Genomic DNA, 25,084 nt, shown 5'->3' with positions numbered 1-25,084 from the left:
TTTTTCTTTCTTTTTTGGTACTGTACAAACTTTGTATAATAAAAATATATCTCTGTACAAAAGATTTTTTTGTTTGTTTTTGTTTTACCTTTTTTCCCCCCTCATGGGATGGTGATGGGTGTGTGATGTGGATGGTGGGTGAAGGGTCGAGTCTGCCCCGGTCCCTTCCAAGCCTCTGGAGGCAGAGAGAAAGTGCCAGAGGTGGGAAGGGCAGTGCACAGCAGGGTGCTGGGTGCCTCACCAGCCTGGGCTCCGGGGGGCACCTCCTGGGACTTCACAAGGGGACACAGGAGGGGGCAGAGGCGGGGCTGGAGGAGGAGCCCGCTGGGTGTCTGAGAGGAGTGTAAGAAGGGGAAGGGAGCAGCCAGAGAGCTTCCTGCACTTGTTTCCAGGGAAAGAGACGAGCGTGGGGGTGTGTCCCCTCCCCCCAAGCCCAGGGATGCTGTGTGGGCAGCACTGGCCCTGCTGCGGCCAGTCCCAGCGGCATCTGCTGGAAATTCACTTCCCACTTCAGCCAATCTTTACGTCAGATCTTTTCACTGTTTCAACCCAGAATTTGCTTAAGGACCAAACACGTTTGTATGTTTCTATTTGTCATTTCAAAATGTGATACGGACTTCTGAGGCCAGCAGGTCACACATGCACACGCGTGTAAGCCCATGGGGACCTTCCCAAGGACAGAGACAGTGGCTCTAAATGTCACAGCTTGATTCCTAAATTCGTTAGATTCCCAACAATACTTATATCGAATTCATGAATGCCCAGAGCACAAAGAACTCAAAATAAATCAAACTCCCTTGCAGGGACTGCAAAGTGTCTTTCATCCACTGCATCCTTTGGATCCAGGAGCGCCCAGGCCCTCTGTCCGCTGTGGCAAGGGGCTGCAGGGGCTGGGTCCTTGTCTTGTTGCTGCCCAGGTGGGGAGAACAGAACCCAGAGAGGACACGCAGGCCCCCTGCCTGGCCCCTCGGCCCTGGCCAGTCCTGCTGCAGGCATTCACCTACTGCTCCCTGTCTGGTGTCCTTCCTAGACCTGGGTTTCTGGCCGCCGTATAGTGGACTTTGGAGTTAGAACCACCTGGGTTTGCATCCTGACTCCACACTTCACCATAGCTTACATCTCTTCACCTGTCTGGGCTTCTGTTTTCCCATCTATAAAACGGGGATAATAATTCTTACATTTTAGGTTGTGGTAGGCCTAGAACTGAGACTCCTGAAGCGCCTGGCACAGACACTCATTACACTGCAGCGTGGTTTTTCGGCCACTGGGGCAGGCTTGCTCTCCTGTGCCTTCCAGCACCTCCCGATGCCTGCAGACGTGGCATCCGTCTGGGCCACAGACTTCTCTTCTTTGTTCACTGACAGCCAGACTTGACCTTGGCCAGATTCCTTGCCCTTCTTTCCAGCGCTGCCCGGAACCCAGAATGACTGTAACTCACTGGGATTAGAACGCAGTAAAACGAGGCTGGAAAAAATATGCTGATTTCCAAGCTGTTTCTTCAGGTGTTTTTCTGCCCTTGGGGTAATCCTTGCTGTCACCCTGCAGCTGGACCGTTCATTTGTAGAGGGCTGGTCTCCGCTCTGGGTACTGACCACCGCGGATGCATCCGCTGACACCGTCACTGGGTTCTGACAGGCCGGTCCGAACCGGACAGCGCATGTTGGTTTCATTGCTTGTTGGTGCCTCCTCCTCTTCACCTCTTCTCTGGGCTTGTGGGGAGCATGGGGCATCGTTCACACCCGTTTCTGATTTCGAAGCTTCTGTGGTCTCCTCCACAGACGCAAGTGAAGGAGGTGTGTCTGCTCTGCTACGCGAAGTCCCCAGGCTTCCTTGCTCTCTCAGCCCCTCTTCCTTTCCTGCCCCATCAGGGCACAGCGGAGTCCTCTCCAGGGCGGCGGGAGCAGAGGGCGGCTGGGCCAGGGCCCAAGTCCAGCAGGAGCAGACACGGCGGAGGGACAGACGAAGATGGGCACTGGGCACGGGCTCAGGGAGCTACTTCTGTGCCCTGGAGAATGGGAACAAACAGATCACACCAGGGTTTGTCAAACAAGAGAGGCAGCGAGCGGGGAGGGCGGGAGCAAAAGGAGGCAAGAGCAAAGCAAAGGAGGACAAAGGGGAAAGAATGCAAGACCATTAGTTGCCTTGACCCTTATCTTTGATTTTTAGTCTTCCTAAACTGAGGGTGGGATGCAGGGACCTCTACCTCCCCACAGAGAACATCTATTTCCGGATGTTGTCGTTTTCCCAGGCTGGGCCGACTTCCGATACACACAGGGGACCCAGGGCCTAGGGCCCACCATGCTTTCAGGGGCCAGGGAAACGTTTTATTTTCCTTTCAAAGTCGGAAGGAAAAATGAATATAATAGTGATGACTATGTAGTAATGACTCCTGCTTAGACGGTACTCACCTTTGTAAGAGCTATAAAGTATCATTTTTTCACATATGTATATTTGAATGGAGGGTCCATGAAAGTCATAACACAGCCCTGCCCCTTGCCCCTACTCACCGACCCCATCGGCCTCCGTGGCTTCCCTGGGTGGGGTTTTTAACTTCAGCTGTTCTTGTCAGGCATCACTGGAATTTGTGACCTCATCTTTCATTTTAAATGTGTATGTGTGCAAAGGGGTTTTATGCCCCCAGTCCCTGAGCCAAGCAGCACCCTGGGCACGCCCGATGTGGGCGGGGCGAATGTTCCCCGGGCCTGGATTCTGTGAGGGGCAGCACAGAAGGCTGCCCAGCCTGGGAGCCGCCAGCCCAGATGACCCAGATGGCACCCAGGCACCTGAGAGCCAGCGGAACCCCAGACGTGGAGGGGGGTGGGGTATGTGCAGGTCATGGGCCATTCTTGTTTTTCTCCTATACTGTTCAATAATGCTGCAGCTCCAAGTTCACAGTCATTACCAATCTCTTGTATTGTAAGGCCCGATTTATGTTGTCAGAGATGTCACTTTTTATTTTTTTGCTTTCTGTTTGCAAGAGTTCTGAGTAGGAAAATGTCAAGACGGAGCGTAAAGATGAAACCTGAGAACGATTCTGGCATGCTAAAATGATCCCACTGGAATCATTTCTCCTCCTCCGTTAAGTATTTGTTTAGGGTGGGTGTTAAAGGATGCGCGCACAGGTCCCGGCCTCCCCCCACCCCCTCTCACCGGCTGCTGGAGGCGGGGCTCTCGGGGGCAGTGGGGGCGGCAGCAGGCCTGGGGGCTATACCGCTGTACACACTGTGCTGACTGTGAACTCCGCCTCGGTGGCCATGATGTCTGTGGACTGGATGTTGCGGTCGTACATTGGGTTCTCAAATGTGGCCCGGACATTTGTGTTCTCGTGGCCAGCATAGCCATTGAACGGAACTTTGGGTCTTCTCCTGGGAAAAAGAGGGAAAGGACAGACTCAGGGGTCTAAATTCGGGAAGAGGGAGAGGGAGGCGGAGGGAGGGCAGGGAGGTCTCAGAAGGTCACAGCTCTGGAAAGCTCTGGGTGGGCTGGGGCCTGGCGAGTGTCTTGTCGCTCCCCCCCTCCCCCCGGCCCCCTGCCCCCTTCCTTCCCGGTACCTGTGCTTGTAGAGATAGAGCACAAAGCCTGCAATGATGAGGGCGATGAAAGGCACCAGGATGGCGGCGGCCACCGAGCTGCTGTTGGAAGCAAAGTGGCGGCCGATAGATTCCGGGTCTGACTCCAGCAGCCTGAGGTCTGCAAGTCCCAAAGCATAAACCTTAGGTCGGAGACACAGCCTGAGAGGGCGGCCCCTAGCGGTCACTATTGGGAAGTGCGGCTGCGGCGGGCATGGTCCCTCCCGGAGCTCAGCTGGGAGAGGCCTCCCTCTCAGGGTGTGCCTTCCACACACACCCAGACCTCCCAGGGAGAAGGGCCCACGGAGGGAGGTCGGTCAGATCGTATGCAGAGGACAGCGTTCGGAACTAGGGAAGCTGATCTTCAGGAGAATCCGAAATTATGTCGCAGAGTAAAATCTTCAAAGGGTGCAGCCCTTTAGAAGTTTTGAAACCTTTTGGGCCACAGAAGCTTTGGGCCATGGAACTTTACAAGGAAGTGGAAATATGAAACGGATGCCTGAGGACCTGCTCTGGGGGCACTGAAGTTCCTGTCTCTGGAGGGTCTCCCCTCCTTTGCCTGCCCCTACCCCCCCACAAGACTGGGGGGCTCAGAAGAGCACAGTGGGACACCATTGCCCCTGTTAAGCACCCCACCTAACTGAGGGGCTGAAGCTCCGAGAGGGCGGGCCCTTCTCAGGAGACAGGGAGGAGCTTTCTGAGGGTCAGTGCTGTGAGAACACACAATGGACTGACTGCCTGGCAGGCAGAGGGCTCTGGAGACGGCACTGGGACTGCCTCCCGTCTCCCCGGGCCTGACTCCCAAGAAGCCAGGACCTCTCCCCCCATTAGAGGCCGAGGCTCACACCCAGAGGCTCCCGGTCAAAGCCCATCTCTGCAGGGAGGACGTGGGCACTGATGGCGTGGAGCATGCCGGGTAACGATGACAGGGGAGCAAGGGAGGGAAGTCTCGCTGACACTCGGTTTTCTCATCTGTAGGACGAGGCCTGCAATACCAACCTCTGTGACACGTGGGGAGCAAAGGACAGCACGGATGAAGGCACCCCTCAGGACCCCACGTCTCAACGCTTAGGGATGTCTGGTTGATGCCCGCCTGAGGGCTGGCCAGACAGAGTACTGCAGGGGCCTGCATTTGAGACCCAATGCCCTTAAGTTGGGGGCCTTCAGCTCAAAAGCTGAGCGTGAAACTGGCAAAGGGGAGCGCATGACGTATTGTGCTTATTTCTGGAGAGGTGTTCCACAGCTTTCATCAGGACCTCAAAGGCGTCACGGATCCAGAAAGGGCTGAGAACCCCTGTCTTCGATTGTTGGTTGTCACCAATCCTCTGTCCTCTACCCCAATATACACCTTTCTCCTCCGCACCCGTGAGCTCATGCTCCCAGGGGACAAAAGCTAGTTACCAAGCCTTTGAAAGCCAAACTGCCCGAAGCCGTGGCCCTTGACGGAGCCTTGGTAGATGAAGGTGCCTCCGGAAGACTCCGAGGAGACCTGTGTTGGGAGCAGAGAGAGTAAGCTGGGAGGCATGCTGGCAGGAGATGGAAGCCAGGCCAGGGACACACGCATAGGCATGTTGCCCGAGGCGCTGGGTTCACCCTCCCGCTCTCGCCCAGACACAGACAGTGACCATGCCCAGCACAACCAGGCACGGGGGAAGCAGGCTGATGTGCTGGGGGAGGGGCGGGGGCACCAAATGCTTGTAGGAGGCAGGGAGGCGTTTCTCTTCCCCACTGGCCAAGTCATTTAATCTGTGGCTTCAGTTTCTCATTTGTAAAACAGGAATAATAACGGTACCTATGTCTCAGGGTGGTTGTGAAGATTAAATGAGTTAATATAGATGAAGCACTTACAACACTTAACGGGCCCTAGATAAGTGTTAGCTGTTCTTGCTGTGATGAAAAACTGGCTTAGAGCACCCTGGGACAAACTGAAGCAAGATTAAGATGGACCCAGCAGACTTAACACACGTTGGAGAGTTCATTCCAGTTCCATTAGCTGTAATATTTTTGGGGGGCAATTGGGGACATAACTCCTTCTTGTTCCCTCTGCCACTTGCCTCCATGAAGCTCGTGTAATTGGCACAGACAGTCAAACACACTTGTCGGAGGGCAAAGCTGGTGCTACTGGTGTACCTTCCAACGCCTGCTCTTCCCAGGGCCCTGTCTGTGGTGCTCTAGGCTGACCTCCTCTCCTGCCCCCTTGAACACACCCTGGGCGACACAGACGCAGGCCAATGGCTGGCTCCCATCCTAGGCAGTTGCTGCAGCTGCCCCTGGCCCCCAGAGCCCCATTCCTGTCCAGCCTCTGGCCTGCACTCCTGGCTTCATCTCCCAACTCTGACCCTGTCCTCTCACCTCTGCTCTCTCTACCCGCCTCCCCCGCCCCCTCCCACACAAGGCAGAGTCTGTTGTCCTGGTAAGCTTCTGGACTATCCACTGAAGCCATCAGGGCTGGGACACCCAAGGGGGTCCACAGGGTACTCTCGAGAATAGCAAGGAGCTAACTTTCGGTGCCACCCCTGGAAAAGCCACTTGCTTCTCCTCATGTGTTTATAAAGTAAAGTCACTAAAGCCACAGTCCTCCACCAGCTAGTCTTGTCCAGGAGGAGGTACCCTGACTCCTCAGCCCTCGGCTACTCTGGCCACCACCCCACCATTCCTCTCCCTCCTTCCCACTCTCCTTCTAGCTTCAACAATCCAAGACAGGGAAGCCGAGGATGTGGTAGGCGACACCATGCTCAACGCCACTACCAGTGACATTGGAAGGATGGGCAGAGGAGCATCCCTGGGGACCTGGCTTCCATCTCAAGAATGCCCTAGAACAGTGGTCGGCAAACTGCGGCTCGCAAGCCACATGCGGCTCTTTGGCCCCTTGAGTGTGGCTCTTCCACAAAATACCACGTGCGGGCGCGCACGTACAGTGCGATTGAAACTTCGTGGCCCATGCGCAGAAGTCGGTTTTCGGCTCTCAAAAGAAATTTCAATCGTTGCACTGTTGATATTTGGCTCTGTTGACTAATGAGTTTGCCGACCACTGGCCTAGAAGGTAGCAAGTCTTCCCCACAAGGGAATGCGAGGGAGTTGTATCCCTTCCCCTATGTCTTAGTCTCCCCCGCTGTGCTGAGTCACCACCATCCGCATCCTTAAATGTGGGTAGATGTTCCAGGTTCTCGTCTGGGACTCACCACCTTCTCCCAGCTCCCACCACCACACCCTGACCTTCAGCTTGCTTGAATTCACTGTATACCGCTGACCTCCAAATTCCTTGCTTTTGGATCTAACATCAAACCTACTCCGTCTCGCTGACCCTCTGGACTCCCAGCCTCCTGGCCCTTTTTATCTTTGCCTTTGTCCACTTCACTAGCCAATGAAGTCTCTCTCTCTCTTTTTTTTTTTTTTAAATATATTTTATTGATTTTTTTACAGAGAGGAAGAGAGAGGGATAGAGAGTTAGAAACATCGATGAGAGAGAAACATCGATCAGCTGCCTCTTGCACACCTCCTACTGGGGATGTGCCCGCAACCAAGGTACATGCCCTTGACCGGAATCGAACCTGGGACCCTTGAGTCCGCAGGCCGACGCTCTATCCACTGAGCCAAACCGGTTTCGGCTAATGAAGTCTCTCTTGCTTCCTGTCCTGGCCCTACGGAAAACCTCCTCCCAAGTTTCCACGTGGATGCAAGAGTTTCCACCCTCTCCTCACCTCCTCTTTCCTGGCAGTGCCCTGGGAATGGATGGGCCAAGGGCACCGGGAGTCTAAGGACTGAGTGAGATTTGCTCAACTTACATGCCCATCTAGAGCCCAGTGATCATCTTTGAACTTATTCACAAAGATCTCCACAGGCCCTGTGATCTGGTAAACCTGGAGTCGGAGATGGAAATCTTCTTTCTTGTAAATTCCTGGGAAAAGCAAGTTCAGAGGGTGGACTTGAAAGATCCAGAGAAATGTCAAAACCCAAGTTTGTGGGTATGCGGGTGTGAGCATCTGAATGGGATTTTATGTGCAGATGTTGATCTAAACACTCCATGAATTATTATTAACTGTAAGTAGGCAAGTATGGTGCTGCTGGGGAGTTTATGTGGGTGGTGAGTATGTGCATGGATGTTAACAAACAATGGATTACTGGCCTGTGGCTGGGACCCTGTTTATACATGCATGTGTGAGAATAGAGTGAATATGGTTTTGTATATGTGAATGTATCAGTTAATGCGTTGGTGTGACTACAATTCAGTGGGTGTAGGAATGCATGAGTGATGTATCTGGGAGTATATGAATGTGTTTAGGACTCCCTTAGAGCTAAAGAGTGAATGTGACTGTTCGCTTATGTTTGTGTGTGTGTGCATGAATGGATGTGAGCGTACATGGGATTGTGTATTAATGGGTGCATTCCTTCACTCATGCATTCATTTATCTATCCATCTATTCAACAAACAGTTTTTTTCTACATATTTAGTTGTTCTATTTATAGAAGGACTGAAAATTGGGGAAATTTTAGGAAATGCAGAGATACATGAAGAAAAAACATCACTCTTAATCTCATTACTAAGAAACAGCCACTGTCAACATTTTGGTTTAATTACTTCCAATTTTCTTTCTTATAAATATGATTATTTTCTTTTAAAAACTGGAGTCCCATTTTAAAAGCATTATCCTGGATGTATTTCTTCCAAAATGGACATAATCTTTTATCCAATAGATAGGATATAATTAGCATATCCCCCCTTTTAAAAATATTTCCATTTATGTACTATGAATAGCCCTGTAATATAAACATCCTTTATTTATGAGTGTCTGACTCCATCCATGTTTATTTCTTATGATAAAGATTCTTAATTAATGGGTCCCTTCATTTTCAAGGCTCTTGATACAAATGCCACACTGTTTCCTAGAACTGCACTATTTCCTAGTTGGACCAGCACTGTGTCAGCGCCTCTACTGGAACCTGACCAGCACCAAAGTTTATCACTCAAAAAAGCCTTAGTGGGAAGAGTAGAATATGATATTTTGTGTTTGCTCTGATTTCTTTGATTACTGATGAAAAATACTTTTCTCTTGTTTACTGACTGCCTATACTGTGGTTCCTGGGGTTCTCAGCCCCCGCTTCTGGTTCAGTTTTAGGGATAAGAGTCTCTTTTCTCTTTATTTCTCAGGGTCCTTCGTATGTTCAAGTTATTGATATTTGTCACCTTTAGTCCCTGGTGTTTTTACCATGTAAACAAAGATGAATAGACACTTCCTCTTCCCCCTGCCCACCAGACAGGTCTGAGCCTCCCAGGACAGTACAATGTAATGACAGCAGATTCATCCCTGCAAAGGGCATGTGCCCGCCTGCCCTTAGCAACCAGGGCTTGCGCAGAGGGCTGGGGGCGGGGGTGGGGAGGGGTGAAGGGCTGCTCCTCACCGGCCAAGTGCAACTCCACGCCGCTGTGGTCAATCATGGTGGCATTGACCTTGCTGCTGACAACCTGGAAGCCAGTCACCCTGAGCATGGCCGGCTGCTTCTTCCCCTGGTACTCATAGGCCCCTTTCCAGAGGGAATTCTTGGCAAAAACATCCCCAGGAACTAGAGGAATTGAGAAACAGACATGAGAGAGCTGGTAGACTTGAAACCACCTGATGACTGATCCTAGTTCAGTTATGAGACTGTTTTCCCAACTTCTAACCCCAGGGAGGGTGGTGGAGTGCTCTGACCTCTTGCGATCCTCTTGGCTCTCAGGGTGAATGAATGGAGGGCAAGGGAGAGAAGGTGGATAAGAAAAAAGGAGGAAACAAGAAAGGAAGCGAGGGAACTAGAACGAAGAGAGAGAAAGAGAAAAGAGAAGAGAAGGGAGGAGGCTGAGAAGATGAAGAAGGGAAAAAGAGAAGAGAGAAAACCAGTACGTCAGTATTGTGTGGCAGATGGGACTCGGGCTAATGGAGGCAGACAGATCTGGATTCTCATCTTGGCTGTAAATTACCTGTTGTTTGGTCAAGTGCAAGGGCCTCAACTCCCTCACCTGCAGTTCTGGAAATGGGGGCCACCCCACCTGTCTCATCAGAGTTATTGTAGGGGTCAAGTGATCTAATGTTGCAAATTGTACATCACAGGATGTTAGGCACATAAAAGCACCCAATGAACGATAGCTATTAAACTGTTACTTACCCTATAATAATTCTCTAAGGCACGTGTTATAATCCCTATTTTACCGAAAGATACACTGAAGCTCAAGAAGTGAAGCCCATTCACAGATGGTCAGTGCCCAAAATGGAATTTGGATTGAGTCTTATTTCTTGTAAAATGCACATACTAACTAATATCACTGCAAAGGGTTCCGAAAAGCATATGATGGTATATAGTAACTGTGCATTGGTCAGGCAGCAGGCCTGTAGCTCTGTGTCCAGGTCTGGTCATCACACTTGGAAAGAACCAACATGTGTCTTAAAAATGTAACCACTCCCAGGAAGCTCTCGGGCAGGACCCGGGGCTGTGTCTAGGACCGTCCAGTGGCTGGTGCTGTGCCGGGAGGGGGTGTGGTAATCAACAGCTCCAGAGCTCGAAGCTCTGGACATGTTTTGGAAAACCTTGGATCCTTCTTCTGGAGGAGATTTTTGCTCCTTCAGGCTCACTGCCTCCTGAAGTCTGCCTGGGTTGGGCGGTGGGAGGGGAAATCAGTTTGGCTCTACAGATAGTTTCCACTCAGAGACTCATGTGCGTGTTTCTGGGTAACTCGGTGAAGGAACCAACACGTGTCTTGAGATCTGGCCCGTACACACCTGAGGCCTGGGTGAGTGGCGGCTCCCGGGCAGTGTTGATGGGTCTCCCACTGGGCCGGACCTCTGCTGGGGAAAGAGAATGGAGGAAACAGGATCAGCTTCTGGTCTACATTCTGTTGGAAAATAGTGGCCGCTCTCTGGCATCAGGTCAATGGCTTCTTTGAGATCTTGCTTTGGACTTATCCTCTTAGACTAGAAGCGGGGCTGCTTTGAGGGTGATGCCTCTCAGATGATGAAATGTAAAGAGTTACACATTTTCCATCACATCAATCACAGTCATATTAAACAAGGAGTTAGGTTATAATTACATATAATTCCTTATTACTGTATTAAATAACAGGATCTACCAGCAAGTCTAGTAACTATTATCATCTTGGAGTAGTCAGGAACATAAACAGTATTTCATGATATGAGTAACAACTGTAATCTATGAAAATCTGCAATTCCTACGGGTGACAATGTCATTAGTATTGCTAACACGACTATGGGCTTTGTCTACTATTCTAAATGAAAGGAAATGCTACACTTCGGTAAGAGGTAAAGATGTCTATCTTCTACCCTACTGCACAGGCCCTCCGAGTGCCCCATTGAGGACCTGGGGCTGAGAAACCCTGCGCTGGACTCTGCTTTCCTCCCAGATGCCCAGCACGAAGGAGGACCTTCCACTGACTAAAAGTAAACTTCCTAGCCCCGATGGGGTTTCGGTGGAGCGCCTTCCCCCTTTGGAGCGGTGATATGGAGACTCAGAAGCCCTCCCAGCACAGGCAAGGCGCGAGCTTAGGGCCTGAGATACAGCGAGGTTCAGATTCCAGCAGTGCTACTTAATGAGTGTGCGACTGATTAGCCATTTCACCACTTAGAGTCTTTGTCTCCTCCTGCTAACACACACCTCAAGGCTCTATGCTGGACAAATGAGGTTGTGAACACGAAAGTCATGGTGAGTAAATGTTAATGTCTTTCCTTATTTGCAGAGAAAAATCTGCCTTGTCACCAAGTAAGGACAGACTTTCCCTACTGTCTCCTTAGGGGGGCCACAGGGTTTTATAGCACACCCCTTCCAATTCTGGAGGCCAGCTTCTGTTTAGATACACAGAAAGCTGCAGAGCAATTTCCCACAATGACTCAATATTCACAGGAATAGAACAATTCTAAAATTTCTATGGAACCACAAAAGACCCCAAATAGCCAAAGCAATCTGGGGAAAACACAAAGCTGAAGGAACCATACTTCCTGATTTCAAACTATATCACAAAGCTATAATAATCAAAACAGTATGGTATTGGCATAAAAACAGACAAATAGACCAATAGAACAGAATACAAAGCCCAGAACTAAACCCAGGTAATTATTTTTCAAAGGGCCAAGAATATGCAATGGAAAAAAGCACTGTCTTTAATAAATCGTGTTGGGAAACACATGCAAAGAGTAAAATTGCACCCCTATCTCACACCACACACAAACAGCAAATAAAAACGGGTTAGGCTTGGAGGTGAAACCTGCAACCATAAAACTCCGAGAAGCAAACATAGGGGGTAAGCTTCTTGACATTGGTCTTGGTATTGGTTTTTTGGATTTGACACCAAAAGCAAAGGTAACAAAAGTAAAATAAACAAGTGGAACTACATAAACTAAAAAGTTTCCACACAGTCAAGGAAACCATTAACAAAATGAAAAGGCAACCTATGGAATGGGAAACCACATATCCAACAAGGGGTGAACATACAAATGATACAAGCAATTCATACAACTCAATATAAAACCCCCCACAAAAAAGCCAATTAAAAAATGAACAAAGGACCCAAATAGACACTTTTAGAAAGAAGACACACAAATGGCCAACAGGTACATGAAAAGGTCCTCAACATCACTCATTATTAAGGTAATGGAAGTCAAAACCACAGTGACCTATAACCTCACATCTGTTAGGATGTCTATTATCCAAAAGTCGAGGTAACAAATGCCGGTGAGGATGTAGAGAAAAGGGGGCCCTTGTGCACTGTTGGTGGGAATGTAGACGGATACAGCCACTATGGAAGACAGAATGGAGGTTCCTCAAGAAATTAAAAATAGAACTAACTCGTGATCCAGCATCCCATCTCTGGGTATATATGTGAAGGAAATGAAATCCTTGAAGGGATAGCTGTACTCCCATTCACTGCAGCGTTATTCACAATAGCCAAGGTATGGAAACCATCTAAGTGTCTGCCAATGGATGAATGGATAGAGAAAATGTGGTGTATGTATTTGGACAATGGAATGCTATTCAGCCTTAAAAAAGAAGGAAATCCTGACATTTGCAACAGCATGGAAGAATCTGGAAGACATTATGCTAAGTGAAAAGAGAGAAAGACAAACAAATACTATATGGTACAATGTACATGTGGAATCTAAAAAAAAAAAAAAAAGTCAAACTCATAGAAACAAAGAGCAGAAGGGTGGTTGCCAGGACTGGGGGGCAGGGTGATAGAGGGAGAGGTTAGCAAAAGGGTTCGAACTTTCAATTTTAAGATGAATAAGGTGTGAGGATGTAATGTATAACATGTAACGATGGTTGACAGTAATACTACACTGTATAATTAAAATTTGCTAAGAGATTCAAACTTATAAAAAACAACCAAAGAGTGAGGTGATGGATGTGTTAAATTGATGGTAGAAATCCTTTCACAATGTAGACATATATCAAACTATCATGCTGTAAACTTCAAATATATTACATTTTTATTTGTCAATTATACCTCAATAAATCTGGGAGAAAAGAAATCAAAGGGATTAAAAAAACTCTTACAACTCAATAATAAAAAGACAAATAGCCCAATTAAAAAATGGACAAAGGATTTGATTAGACATTTCTCCAAAGAAGCTATACAAATGGCCAATAAACACATGAAACTATGCTTATATCTTTAGCCATTAGGGAACTGTAAATCAAAACCACAGTGAGATACAACTTTACACCCACTTTGGATGGTTATAAAAAAATGGACAGTAACGTGTTGGCAAGGATAGAGAAATTGGAACCTTGACGCATTGCTGGTGGGAACATAAAATGGCACAGGCACTTTGCAGAGCTGTTTGATAGGTTCTCAAAATGTTCAACGTAGGCTTGTCATTTTACTCCTAGATAAACACCCAAGAGAATGAAAAACATATGTCCATATAAAAGATATACTTTTATGTTCGTAGTATAATTCATAATAGCAAAAAAGGGAAAACAACCCAAGTGTCCATTAGTGGGTAAATAGATAAAAAACAAAATGTGGTCTATCCATGGAAGGAATATTCATTGAAGGAATATTACTCAGGCATAAAAATCAATGACATTCTGACACATGCTATATCATGGATAATCCTGGAAAACATTATGCTAGGTGAAATAATACAGACACAAAACAACAGCTATTAGATAATTCCACCAGCATGAGGCACCTAGACAGGCAAATTCATAGAGCTAGAAAGTGTCACAGAGGTTATTAGAGGCTTCAAGGAAATGAAAAATTATTGTTTAATGGAGTTCTGTTTGGGATGATGAAAAATTCTGGAATAGATAGTGGTGATGGTTGTACAATATTGCAAATGTACTTAATGGAACTGAATTGTACACTTAATAGTAGTTAAAATGGTAACTTTTATATTATGTATATTTTACCACATGAAAAGCTTAAATAATTGTACTCTAAAAATGAAATCTTGTATTAATATCATACGTGGAAAAATATTACTTTCCATAAATAAAGGAAATTTACAACTATTTATATGGTGAAAATACAAGGTGGTTATGAAATGCTGGCTCTGATAAAGGCTCTGACCTTGAGTCCTCTCTCTCTGAGAGGCAGGACAACTGAATACTTAGAGCTCAGATGCTGAACTCAGACCTTCAAGATTTGAATCTCAGCTCTTTCCCTTTACCAGCTGGTGTCCTCAGGCATGTTTCTTAGCCTCTCCGTGCCTCGGTTTCTCCATATATTAAATGGGGATATGAATAGAACCTGCCTCAGAGGGTGACTGAGAAGAATAAATGAGGTAGTACACCCAAAGTACTTAGTATAATGCCTGCCATATGGCAAGTTCATCACCTGTAAGAAAGTTTCATGCCATTCCAGCACCAAAGTGACTGTTTATTTTCGCTGGACTCTTTTAGAAATTTATTTTTATTGATTTCAGAGAGGAAGGGAGAGGGAGAGAGAAACATCAATGATGAGAGAGAATCATCGATCGGCTGCCTCCTGCACGCCTCTCAGTGGGGATTGAGCCCACAAACTGGGCATGTGCCCCCACCCCAACCTGGGCATGTGCTCTGACCAGGAATCGAACTGTGATCTCCTGGCTCATAGATTGATGCTTAACCACTGAGCCACACCACCTGGGCATCCTTGCTGGACTCCCAGACCACCTTCTCCAGGAAGCCTTCTCTGACTTCTCCCTCCCCTTCTTAAGACTGAATTAGTGACCATCCACCGCACCCAACATTCAGCCCATCTCTATGTTCCTGAAGGGACTGTTGTATCTGATGTGTCTGTCTCCTGTGGCTAAATGTGAGCTCCTGTAGGGCAGGGTTTTGTCTCTCACCTCCAAATTCTCAGCAGTTATGCACAGTGATAATGCTCAATAAATAGAGAATGAATAAATTCAGGGGGAGGGAGGTCTGTGACCTCTTGGTAACCCCGAGGGATCTGTGGGTGGGTGCCGTTTTATCAGGGTTATAGGCATAATGCCGTATTCTAGTTTGGTGAAACGAAGACATTTTCTCTGTCTGGTGACTAATATACTAGTAATCCTGGGAGTGTACTGGTGTTTAAGCACAGGCAGAAGGATTCACCATGTGCCTCTCTAGGCTGCCCTGGTTTCAGCTCCTAGGGACTCAGTGCCTCAGAAGGTCAGAGGCAGAGCCCAGCTCCCGGAAATCCTACTTCCTCCTTCTCTTTGCCCTCCTTTCACTCAGGCTCAGCCGCCTTCCGCCTCCCCCCCTGGCGGGGCTCACCGGTGGGCGCACTCACCCAGGCAGATGGGGGGTTTGCCTGTCCAGCTGCCATCTGCTTTGCAGGTGCGGTGCTCGGAGCCGCCCTTGAGGGAGAAGCCCTCCTGGCAGGTGTAGATGAGTGTGTAGCCCATGGAGGGCAAGTCCAGGGCCCCGACGTTGGCATGGGTTGGCGTCTCTGGCTGCTTGCAGTGGTGGGCTGGACAAGAGGAGACACTGTTGGACCTGGGAGCATAGGGCCTTCGACCATTCCCGTTCCCAGAAGGAACACCCCCCGCCTGTCCCCTTCAGGCCCCTCTCATGTCCAGCATCCCCTCCCATGTCTCCCCCCACCTCCCAGCCCTGGGTCTTTAGGACTGGACATGATGGACACCAGGGAGATGCTGGCTTATCAGCCCCGGGGAACTGCAGCCTGCAGCACTTATCCCGAGGGAAGAGGAGTAACTAAGGTCAAAAGCCTGGAATCTTCCATCTCGAGGGCTGGCTGTGGTGGTTACTAGTTTTTGCTGCCCCCGGAAAGTTCTTTCTTTTTATTTTGCTAAGACCTAGGCATTGCCTTCAAAGATCAGGAAGGCTTTTGTGTGAAATGTTTTCTGTGAGTCCCCAAGGAGTGATGATGACAAAGAGACCAACATTGGTGCCAATGAGCAGTGTGCGCTCCCTGTCATTCAGAGCATCCCAGTGCCCTGGCTGCCCAGCTAGGGGGGGACAATGTGTCGCCAAGGCGGGTTGTGTTGGGAGGCGGGGCGTGTGCACTCACGGACACAGTCGGGCGGGCTTCCGCTCCAAGTCAGGTTGGGGAGGCAGGTCCTGGTGGTGGAGCCCTGAAGCAGGTAACCTTTCTGACAGCGGAAGAGCACTGTGCTTCCCACCTGTGGCGAGGACGGAAGGTCCCACGATCACCTCCCATGCAGCCACGCTTCATACCCATCACTCGGTCACTTACTTTCCCATGACCCAACTCCTACTCCGCCTGGCTAAATCTTATCTGTCCTCTGAGGCAGCTTATATTATTCCTCTTCCACATGGACGCGCCCAACACCCTCACCAATGCTCTTATGGGACGCTCCCTACTCTGCTGCTGTGGGCAGTGCCGGACTCAGAATCCGAAGAGCCCGATCTTGGTTCTGGCTTCTCCTGAATGACAGCTGCGTGAAACTCTCTACACTGCAGTCTCCCTAAGTGTGGATGGGGCAGGCCAGCCTGTCACCACTGCCGGAAGGCTGCGACACGAATGCGATGGCGGATCTGGAAGCGTTTTATAAAATGTGAAGAAATGCACAAAATAAAAGTGACTTGTGTCTCTTTCTTCTGTGAAATGGTAAGTTCCTTCAGGATGGGAGACTTGTCTTCCTGATAGACATGTTCCCCAGAGAATCTGACACTGTGCTTTGCAAATCTCTGCTGACAGCGAGCCACCCTCCCTCCCTCACTCCAGTATTAGGTATTTTCCCCACGCTCACCCTCCACGTGTTCCTCACCGTCTGACTCAACCCCCACAACCACCAGCTCCATCTCTCCCTGTCCAATCCATGCGGCATGACGCTGCCCATCAGCTTCCTAAAACGCAACTCGATTGCCCAGCTCAAGACACCCATGTGTTTCTATGACCTATAGGAGCCGATTCTAACATAGAGTGAAACTCTTAATTTCCACCCCCCTCCTCCATGCTCAACCTCTTTGTTGGTATTTCATCATCTCACTCAGCAAACGGCACCTTTATCCACCCAGTTGTGCAAATCAAAAACCTCACGTCATCCTTGATGCCTCTCTTTCCTTCAACCCTTGGTCCAATCCATCAGCAAGTCCTCTTGGTTCTACCCACAAAATACATTCTAACCCCTTCACTTCTCTCCACGTCCACTGTCACTACCCTTGCCCATCCCACCCACCTCCTGAGCTGTGGCAAGTGTCCTACTTGTCTAGCCTCTATTCTTTTTTATTTTTAAAATTTAGAGAGAGAGAGCAAGGGAGAGGGAGGAAGAGAGAGAGAAACATTGATGTGCTAGAGAAACATCAATCGGTTGCCTTCTGTAAGACCCAGGGATGAACCCAAAACCTGAGCATGTGCCTGAGCTGGAATCAAGCTTGGGACCATACTCAACCAGCTGAGCCACAGCGGCCAGGGCTGGCCTCTATTCGTTACCCGCTTTTATTTGTTCTCTCATCAGCAGCCAGATGGTGGATCAGATCAAGTCTCCTTCCAATGGTATCCCCTGGGATTTAGAATAAATTCCAAAATGCTATCCTGGCCTCAAAGTCCTACATGACCCAGCCTATAACTTTCTCTCTTCAAAAATTATTATGTGATATTTGATGCATAGGAAAAATATATGGAGCCTATGTAGACATGAGTTATAACAATAAAGGGAACACTTTAGATTGAGCCCACTACTCAAGCGCTAGAACATTATAGACGAGGGTGTCCCTTCCCTGTCCCCTTCCTCAGCCTCCTCTCAGTGGTAACCACCGCCTGGAATTCTGTTTTTAATTTCCTTGCTTTGTGAAAGAATAATCCTACCACGTATGTGTACATACATCTCTAAGCAATGTAAGTGTTTCTTGGTTTTAATCTTGAGAGAAATAGTACCACCTTTGTCATTTAATGTTGCACTGCTAAGATGTACCCACCCTGGGTAGGCTGCAGTTCATGCATTTCACGGCTATCTAAGAAGCCATTGTGTGACTACACCACAGTTTTTCCCGTTTCTTGGTAACATGTGCAAGAGTGACAGGGGTCCCGTGAGCTCAGCTCCAACAGGCAGAGCCCTTTTCTCCTCCAGCTCCCAAGGTCTCGCCCCCCACTAGTGCTGTTCCAAGCAAGGTCCCCGGGCCCTCCGAGGCCGACAGTGACAGGAAGGGGCAGGAGGCCCGAGGCCCGATCTCGGCTGACCCCATTACCTGGTAGCCCTGGGAACTGTTCTGTATCCCAAATTGCGGCATGCCGGGGTCTGCGCACGTGGTCAGCGTTGGGTCTGGATCGCAAAACAAAGAAACAGACCACAGGGTCACGGAAGCTTTCCTTGCCTCGGCTCACGCTGAGAAACAGATGCAGAGAAGAAAACGGAGCCACGTCCCGATGTCCCTGCCTCTCGATGATCCCACCCGGGCCAGACCCCTGGCTGACACCACCATGCCCTGTAGCACATTAACTCTGGCCGTTTCACATCCTGCTCCAAGAAGCTCGGAGGAGGACTTGCCCCCTTGTGCAGGTGAGACCCCTGAGCACAGGGAAGGAAAGCCATCATCTTGGGCCCCAAAGAGGGAAGCCCACAGCTGGGACAGTGCCCAGCCCACCTCTCACCTATGCAGCTGGGCTGGGTGCCGCTCCACGTCCCATCTGACTGGCAGAACCTCCGTGGCGAGCCCACCAGCACCAGAGGGGGCTGGCAGGAGAAGGAGACGGACGACCGGTAGGAGAAGCCGCGGTCCTCTCTCCTGCCCCGGGCCGGGACCCCAGGATCTCCGCAGAACACAGCTGGGAGCACAAGGGAGAAAGGCAGGTCCAAGTTGCTTCCCGGAACCCAGTGTGCAACCCCATGGTCCCCACCCCTGCTGCTGCTGTTTCCTCTCCTTCCCATATTCCAAGTGCTTATCAGTAACCATCCAAGTAACAGAGAAATACTAAGGAAGCTTAGAACATCGAGAAAAAATGAACTCTCAGCCATTCCCCATTGCTCTCCCCCTGCGACCCCCCATTTTCACGCTCACCCCCTTCTGGTCTTGGTTTACTTGTAGGTAAGTTTGTGCGTGGCTGCAAACCCAACGTCCAAATGTTGTTAACCTTGCTTTATTCACTTAATATTCTGTGAACATTGCCCAGGTTTATGCAACCTTGTCATTTATTGGCTACATAGTTCCACAATGAGAGCTTGTATCATAATTATAGTTTGTCATAACCTTTCTATTATTATAAAGTTACACCTGGCCTTTCTTTTACTTGTATTATTTTCTTGGAGGAGATTCTCTAGGAGTGGACTTATCTTTAAAGGTTTGAGTGTGTTCATGGCTCTCAATGTACAGTATGGACAACTGTCGTTCCGAAGGGCGTGCATTTACACTGGGGTGGGTAGTGCATGGAGAGATGGAGGGAGGAGTGCATGGAGTGTGCTCATTCATTCATATCTTCCGAGTATCACTAAAACTGACTACCTTCGGTTCCCAAGACATCACTTCAGGCATGAAGAACATTCTTTAGGCTATGATGTGTATATGTATGTGTGTGTGTGTGTGTGTGTGTGTGTGTGTGTGTACAGAGTCATGAGGTTCATGATAATATGCAAATAAATCAGAAGTCTGTGCCGTGGAAACTGGGAGTCTAGACCTGACCAATCAGAAGTCAGTCAAAGGCCAAGATGATCAGAAGTCACTGTAGCTAGAAAAAGGCAATGCAAAAGATAAGAAATACTAATGGATGACAAAGAAAGAGAAACTCGGTCTTGCTAATAAGCAATGTGGAATCAATTAAAATAAGGAGGTAACTTTTTAAACTCCTCAGCCTGGTAAATATTAAAAATATGGGAAAAATCCATTGTTAATGCGGGAAGGAGTCAAGAAATGTTCTCATAAACTGCTGGAGGGGGTGCAAATTGGGACCCTCTTTCCAGAAGACAGTTTGGCATCACGTGTCCTAACATATAGAGTGCATGCTGCTGACCCAGGCTCACTCCTAGGACTTTACCACGAGGGTAAAGAAATGCTATTTTCAGGGCTATTTCTTACAGGACTGTTTCTAACAGGATTAAACTGGAAAAACCCAAATTCGTCACCAGAAGGAGATTAGACAAGTTGTGGCATCTACAACAAGGAAATTCTTTAAACCATTAAAAATGATGATGTGTAGGTCGGTATCTATTGATAGAGAAAGGTGTCGTTGGCCTGTCAATGCGTACAAGTCATGGGCTAGTATGCACAGCACGATGCAATGCCATTTATAGAAAATCATATCCATATGCTATACATGCAAAAATGCAGAGCGACAGGCATGGAGACACAGCCGTGGCTGCCTTGGGGACTGAGCGTTCAGGTGACTGTTACGTTCTTGTCTTTTCAGCTATCACACAGTGTTTTTGGACAGTAACTGTAAAGCATCGCTAAAAAGCAACGCAGCTCTTTCTCAAGAAGAAAAGCACTGCTTCTAGGCCAGACTCTGCCCTGAGACTTGCTGTGTTCCGTTCCTAATGTTGCCCTGACGGTCCACGAAGGTTGACCACGCACCAAGTGCTGCCTTTCCCGGGTCCACGTCTGAGCTGCTGGCCCTCGCCTCCGCTGACATTTCTCAAATGGAAGCAAACTGTCAGGGGTACCCAAACAGTGTCATGAGTATGTTGACAGGTTTTTGCAGCCTTAGACCAATGCCCAGTGGACAGGAAAAATAGGTCCTATTGTCTGTCCAAAGCACAGGCACCGAGAAAAATATCCAGAACCAATTCTCGGGCTCTGACAAGAATAAGTGACCTGGACCCTGCTTCTCCCGGGGCTCGGTAAGGAATGAGCCCTGAGGGGGACTTGGGGCTCTCTGGGACACGACTGGGCCAGGTGGGTAGAAATAAACTGTCACCGCGAAATCAGGAGTTCCCAGGAGCCCTTCTGTGCAGGTATTTTCCATGAAGACAGGCATGTTTCCTGCACTGGCCCCCCATCGCTGGGTACTGACCGAGCCAGTTAACAACCTTTTGGGTTAAAAACCTTCCTCTCATCTATGGCTTAATTTCTTACCACTGTGACCACACAAAGTCTGTAGCTAGGGCTCAATTTATTCTCATTTTCTTCCTTTAAACTTCCTTCCTTCTTTAATAGTGTCTGACAAAGGTCCTCCCTGGTCTGGGGTGGGCTATCTGGTCTAGAACTTCTAGCAGCAGAGCTCTGAGGGAAGGGGAAGGAGCGGCAGACAGGAGGCGCTAGAGAGCCCTATGAGCAACTTACGGAAACACTGAGGCAGCTCTCCGGTCCAGGATCCGTTTCCCTCACAGGTGAGCACCGCGGGCAGGGAGAGCTGGTACCCCTCCAGGCAGGCATACGTCACGCTGGAGCCCCACATGAAGTCCGACCCCACCACTTTCCCGTTGGGGATGAGCTGAGGCGGCTTGCACAGGATGGCTGCGGGGAGACCACAGCAGGCTGAGTTCTGGTGCCGTCCCGGTGAAACCAGGCCCGTCACCAGCACGGATGTTACTGGCCACCCTGCACCTGGCAGGCGTCTGGGCTGAGCAGGAGGAGTCAGGAACGGCCCCTCTTACTTAGGGAGCTCTGGTCTTTCTGCTCCTTTCGGCGCCTGACAACCCACTCCTCTCAAAGCCCAAGCCTTGCCTTGGTACCTCTGACTCCCCCTTGCAGATGTTCAGGGGCCAGTCCTCACCCCACAGGCCCCTGGTTAAGATCTCAGGGCTCTGCCTCGTCACCCTCCCTTCTAGATGCTCAAGGCCCACGTCTCACTTTTGTATCTTCTTTGGCCCTCTGTCCACGCCTGCAGCCCTCAGACGCACCTTTGCAGACTGGCTTGGTACCATTCCACGTCCGGTCCTTGGTGCAGCTCAGCACAGACACCCTATGGGACTCCATCATGTAGCCAGGGACGCACTGGTATGTCACAGTTTTGTTGTACCTGAAGTCACTGCCCAGCCGGAGGCCATTGGCCGGAACCCCAGGGTCACCACACTTTATGACTAGGACAGGGAGACAGATACAGCATTGTTCACTCCCAGGCCCCAGCCCTCGTCCCCAGCATTCCAACACCACCCTGTCACTCCCTACACACGTCCAGGAAGGAATCTGTCAGATAAGGAATACCGGGCCCCTCCCAGGTTCCCAGGAGGGCACTGCCCAGTCTCCCTGCAGGAGTCCTCCTGCACCCCACTCTCCTTGCCACAATATCCTTATGCACCCCAGAAACTTGGGCTATGATGACCATCCTTCTTATTCAAAGCTCACCCCTCCAAGAGGAAGTACCCAGAGGGCTCAGTTCCTAGGACTCAGGGGGAGGGAGGTCTCCAGGTTGAAGAGCCTAAGATGTGTCAATGAACCCCACAGACAATTTGTCTGCCAGCAGGTGTATCTTGCCACCTGGTATTCTGCCTAGGAGGCCTCTGTAGGCCCAGGGGCTGAGAATCAGGGTCTGAGGACCTATGCAATGGTTGTAACTATGCTATGGTATCAAGTGAGGCTGGGGGTTGGTGAGCGCTGGCTGTGGAACAAAAGTGAACTTGACATGGGATTTCAGATAGAGCCTGACATCAAAGACTAGGACTTGGAAAGGGAGAATGTTGTCAGATTCCTTATCTTATCACTTCCCTCCATCTGGGCCCCACAGGGACTCACTTTCCAGGGAAAAGGGCTTGGGGCTTCCCTTGAGAGAAGCAAGAAAGGGGAGTGGGGGGTTACACGAGGCTTGAGAGCCAGGCCAGGGTGGGGATGGGTGTCAGGGAGAGAGGAACCAACAAGGATGGTGGGTGGTGGCAGTGTTAAAGTGGAAAGTAATCAGGCTGGGCACTGGGGGTTTGCCCTACAGGAGAAAAAGCCAGCCCAAGGAACTGGCCAGAGCCCGAGAAACAGCAAATCGGTGTATCGCAACCTCTGAGCCTCAGTCATCTCACGTAAAGGGGGGATAAATAGTAGCTACTTCAGGGGGATGGGGTGAGCATCCAATGGCATTGCCTATAAAATAAAGCACTTAGCTCAGTGGCCTCAAACCAATGCCAATGTGTCCTCAATAAATAGACATTATGTGTATGAATTGCATTCAGGGGCAAGTCCCACCACTCCAGACAGCCTCCCCTATCTCCCACGGACAGCTTTCGTCTTGGACACGGAGGAACCCACTGCCCTCGGCCACCGTTTGCCATGGAGCCTACGGGCCTGGGTTCTCACCTGTGCACTCTGGGTCACTGCCTGTCCAGGTGCCATTGACCGAGCAGTGCCGGCTGAGCAGGCCTGTGGCGTAATAACCTTCCCGGCACTCATAGACGATGGAGCTGGAGAAAACCAGGCCATCGCTGAACATGACGCGGGCGTTGCTTGGAGTCCCGGGGTTCCCACAGGAGATCACTAGGAAGCCAAAAGAATACATCATTCCTCAGAACAGGGCAGGCGTCCCCTGGGGACCGAGAACTGCCCCGAGTGGGAACCGTGTGCTACACAAGGAGCCTGCGGATGGAAAGGCCTCTTACGCTGCTGCCACGCCTGATCACCTCACCTTCAGAAGGGAAGGAGAGACCTGTATGATTTCTAAAACTTAAGGACTATGTCTGTTTTATTATCACATGTAAAAATTTAAACAATTCCTTAGTATCTTCCAATATTCAATCCATGCTTAATTTTTCTTAATTCTCTCTCTCTCTCTCTCCCCCACCCCCCTCTTTTTTAAATAGTTGATTTGTTTGCATCACAATCCAAACAAGACCCACCTATGGCTATTTGGTTGGTGTGTCTCTAAGACCCTTGGAATCCAGAGATGGCTGTTCCCTGTCCTGTGATTTATCTGTTACAGAAACCAGGGCATTTCATGGGGGTTTTGTGCCTTTTCCCTTGCATCCCATCAGGAGGCACAGAATGTCTGATTGTTTCCTTATTCCTGACTTTGAGGCTGATCAATGGGTTCTGGCATGATACAATTCTCATTAGTTTCTCTCTTAATGGTTTTAACAGCAATCAACTCTTGCTAGACTAGATTTGCTATTAGGGGATAGAAAAGGGTGATATTCTAATTCTATAATTCTTTCTGCATCCGCTAGACTACTTTAATAAAGAACATGCCCGTCACCAAATATTTGCTTACCCTGAAATGCAAGTCATACAGGAAGGCTGGATAATGCTTGATTATTCTTTTAATCAGACATCAGAACAAGAAGTTGGTTCTCTAGCAAGCTTCAAAGATGACCAATAGTCACTGGAACTCATGGATTTAACCCTTTGCACTCGCTTGCTTTTTTCTCGATTCCTTTATTCTAATGCTAACCGTGTCAAGTCACACTCGACATCCGAGTGCAAAAGGTTAAGCTTATTTACTACTAGAGGCCTGGTGCATGAAATTCGTGCACTCGCGGGGGGGGGGTCCCCTCAGCCTGGTCTGTGTCCTCTCGCAGTCCGGGAGCTCTCAGGGGATGTCCGACTGATAGCTTAGCCCGCTCCCTCAGGGGAGCGGGCCTACGCCCACAGTCGGACATCCTTAGTGCTGCTGCGGAGGTGGGAGAGGCTCCCACCACCAACACCACTGCTCTTGCCAGACATGAGCCCTGCTTCTGGCTGAGCAGTGCTCCTGCTGTGGGAGCTCACTGACCACCAGGGGGCAGCTCCTATGTTGAGCATCTGCCCCCTACTGGTCAGTTTGCGTCATAGCGACTGGTCGTTCTGCTGTTCAGTCGATTTGCATATTAACTTTTTATTATATAGGACTAGAGGCCTGGTGCATGAAAATTCATTCACTGGAGGGGGGGTTCCCTCAGCCCGACCTGTCACCTCTCACAGTCTGGGACCCTCAGAGGTGGGAGGGGACCCAGCAATCAGGGGAAGGCGACACCCCCCATCACACCTCTGTTGCTGCCACTGCTGGCAGCGCAAGCCTCGGCCAGCCCTGGTTACCTGAGCCTCGGGTGGCCCTGGGCGGCTGGGCAGCTGCCATCTGAGGCTTGCCTGTGCCTCGGGCCGGCCCTGGGCGGCTGGGGGGCTGAGGGGAATGGGGGACTCCGGAGGCAGGTGCACGGAGCCCGGCCTTGCCATGCGCCTGCCGCCCCGGCGGGTCTGAGGGGACTGGGCGCCGTCATCTTGTGGCTGTGGGCGCCGCCATCTTTGAG

General features: G+C 49.7%; 1 protein-coding gene across 1 annotated transcript in view; it reads right to left on the bottom strand.

Annotated features, from left to right (window-relative positions):
- Positions 1-1,203: 1,203 nt before the first annotated feature.
- The window catches only part of CSMD2 (CUB and Sushi multiple domains 2), a gene marked incomplete at its 5' end in the record, with an annotated part of 537,662 nt that continues 513,781 nt past the window's right edge, over positions 1,204-25,084 (bottom strand). The window contains 14 exon segments of the mRNA XM_079778373.1: positions 1,204-2,005; positions 3,151-3,365; positions 3,552-3,690; positions 4,971-5,058; positions 7,355-7,467; positions 8,970-9,131; positions 10,322-10,384; positions 15,316-15,495; positions 16,057-16,168; positions 18,198-18,271; positions 18,601-18,774; positions 21,222-21,395; positions 21,782-21,961; positions 23,163-23,339. Of these exon segments, the coding sequence (XP_079634499.1) occupies positions 3,206-3,365; positions 3,552-3,690; positions 4,971-5,058; positions 7,355-7,467; positions 8,970-9,131; positions 10,322-10,384; positions 15,316-15,495; positions 16,057-16,168; positions 18,198-18,271; positions 18,601-18,774; positions 21,222-21,395; positions 21,782-21,961; positions 23,163-23,339 (1,796 nt within the window). The 3' untranslated portion in view covers positions 1,204-2,005; positions 3,151-3,205.

The sequence above is a fragment of the Cnephaeus nilssonii genome, assembly GCF_951640355.1.
Source record: "Cnephaeus nilssonii genome assembly, chromosome: 7".
NCBI lineage: Eukaryota > Metazoa > Chordata > Mammalia > Chiroptera > Vespertilionidae > Cnephaeus > Cnephaeus nilssonii.
Note: the sequence above shows the minus strand (reverse complement) of the source record. Positions and strands in the feature narration are given on the sequence as shown.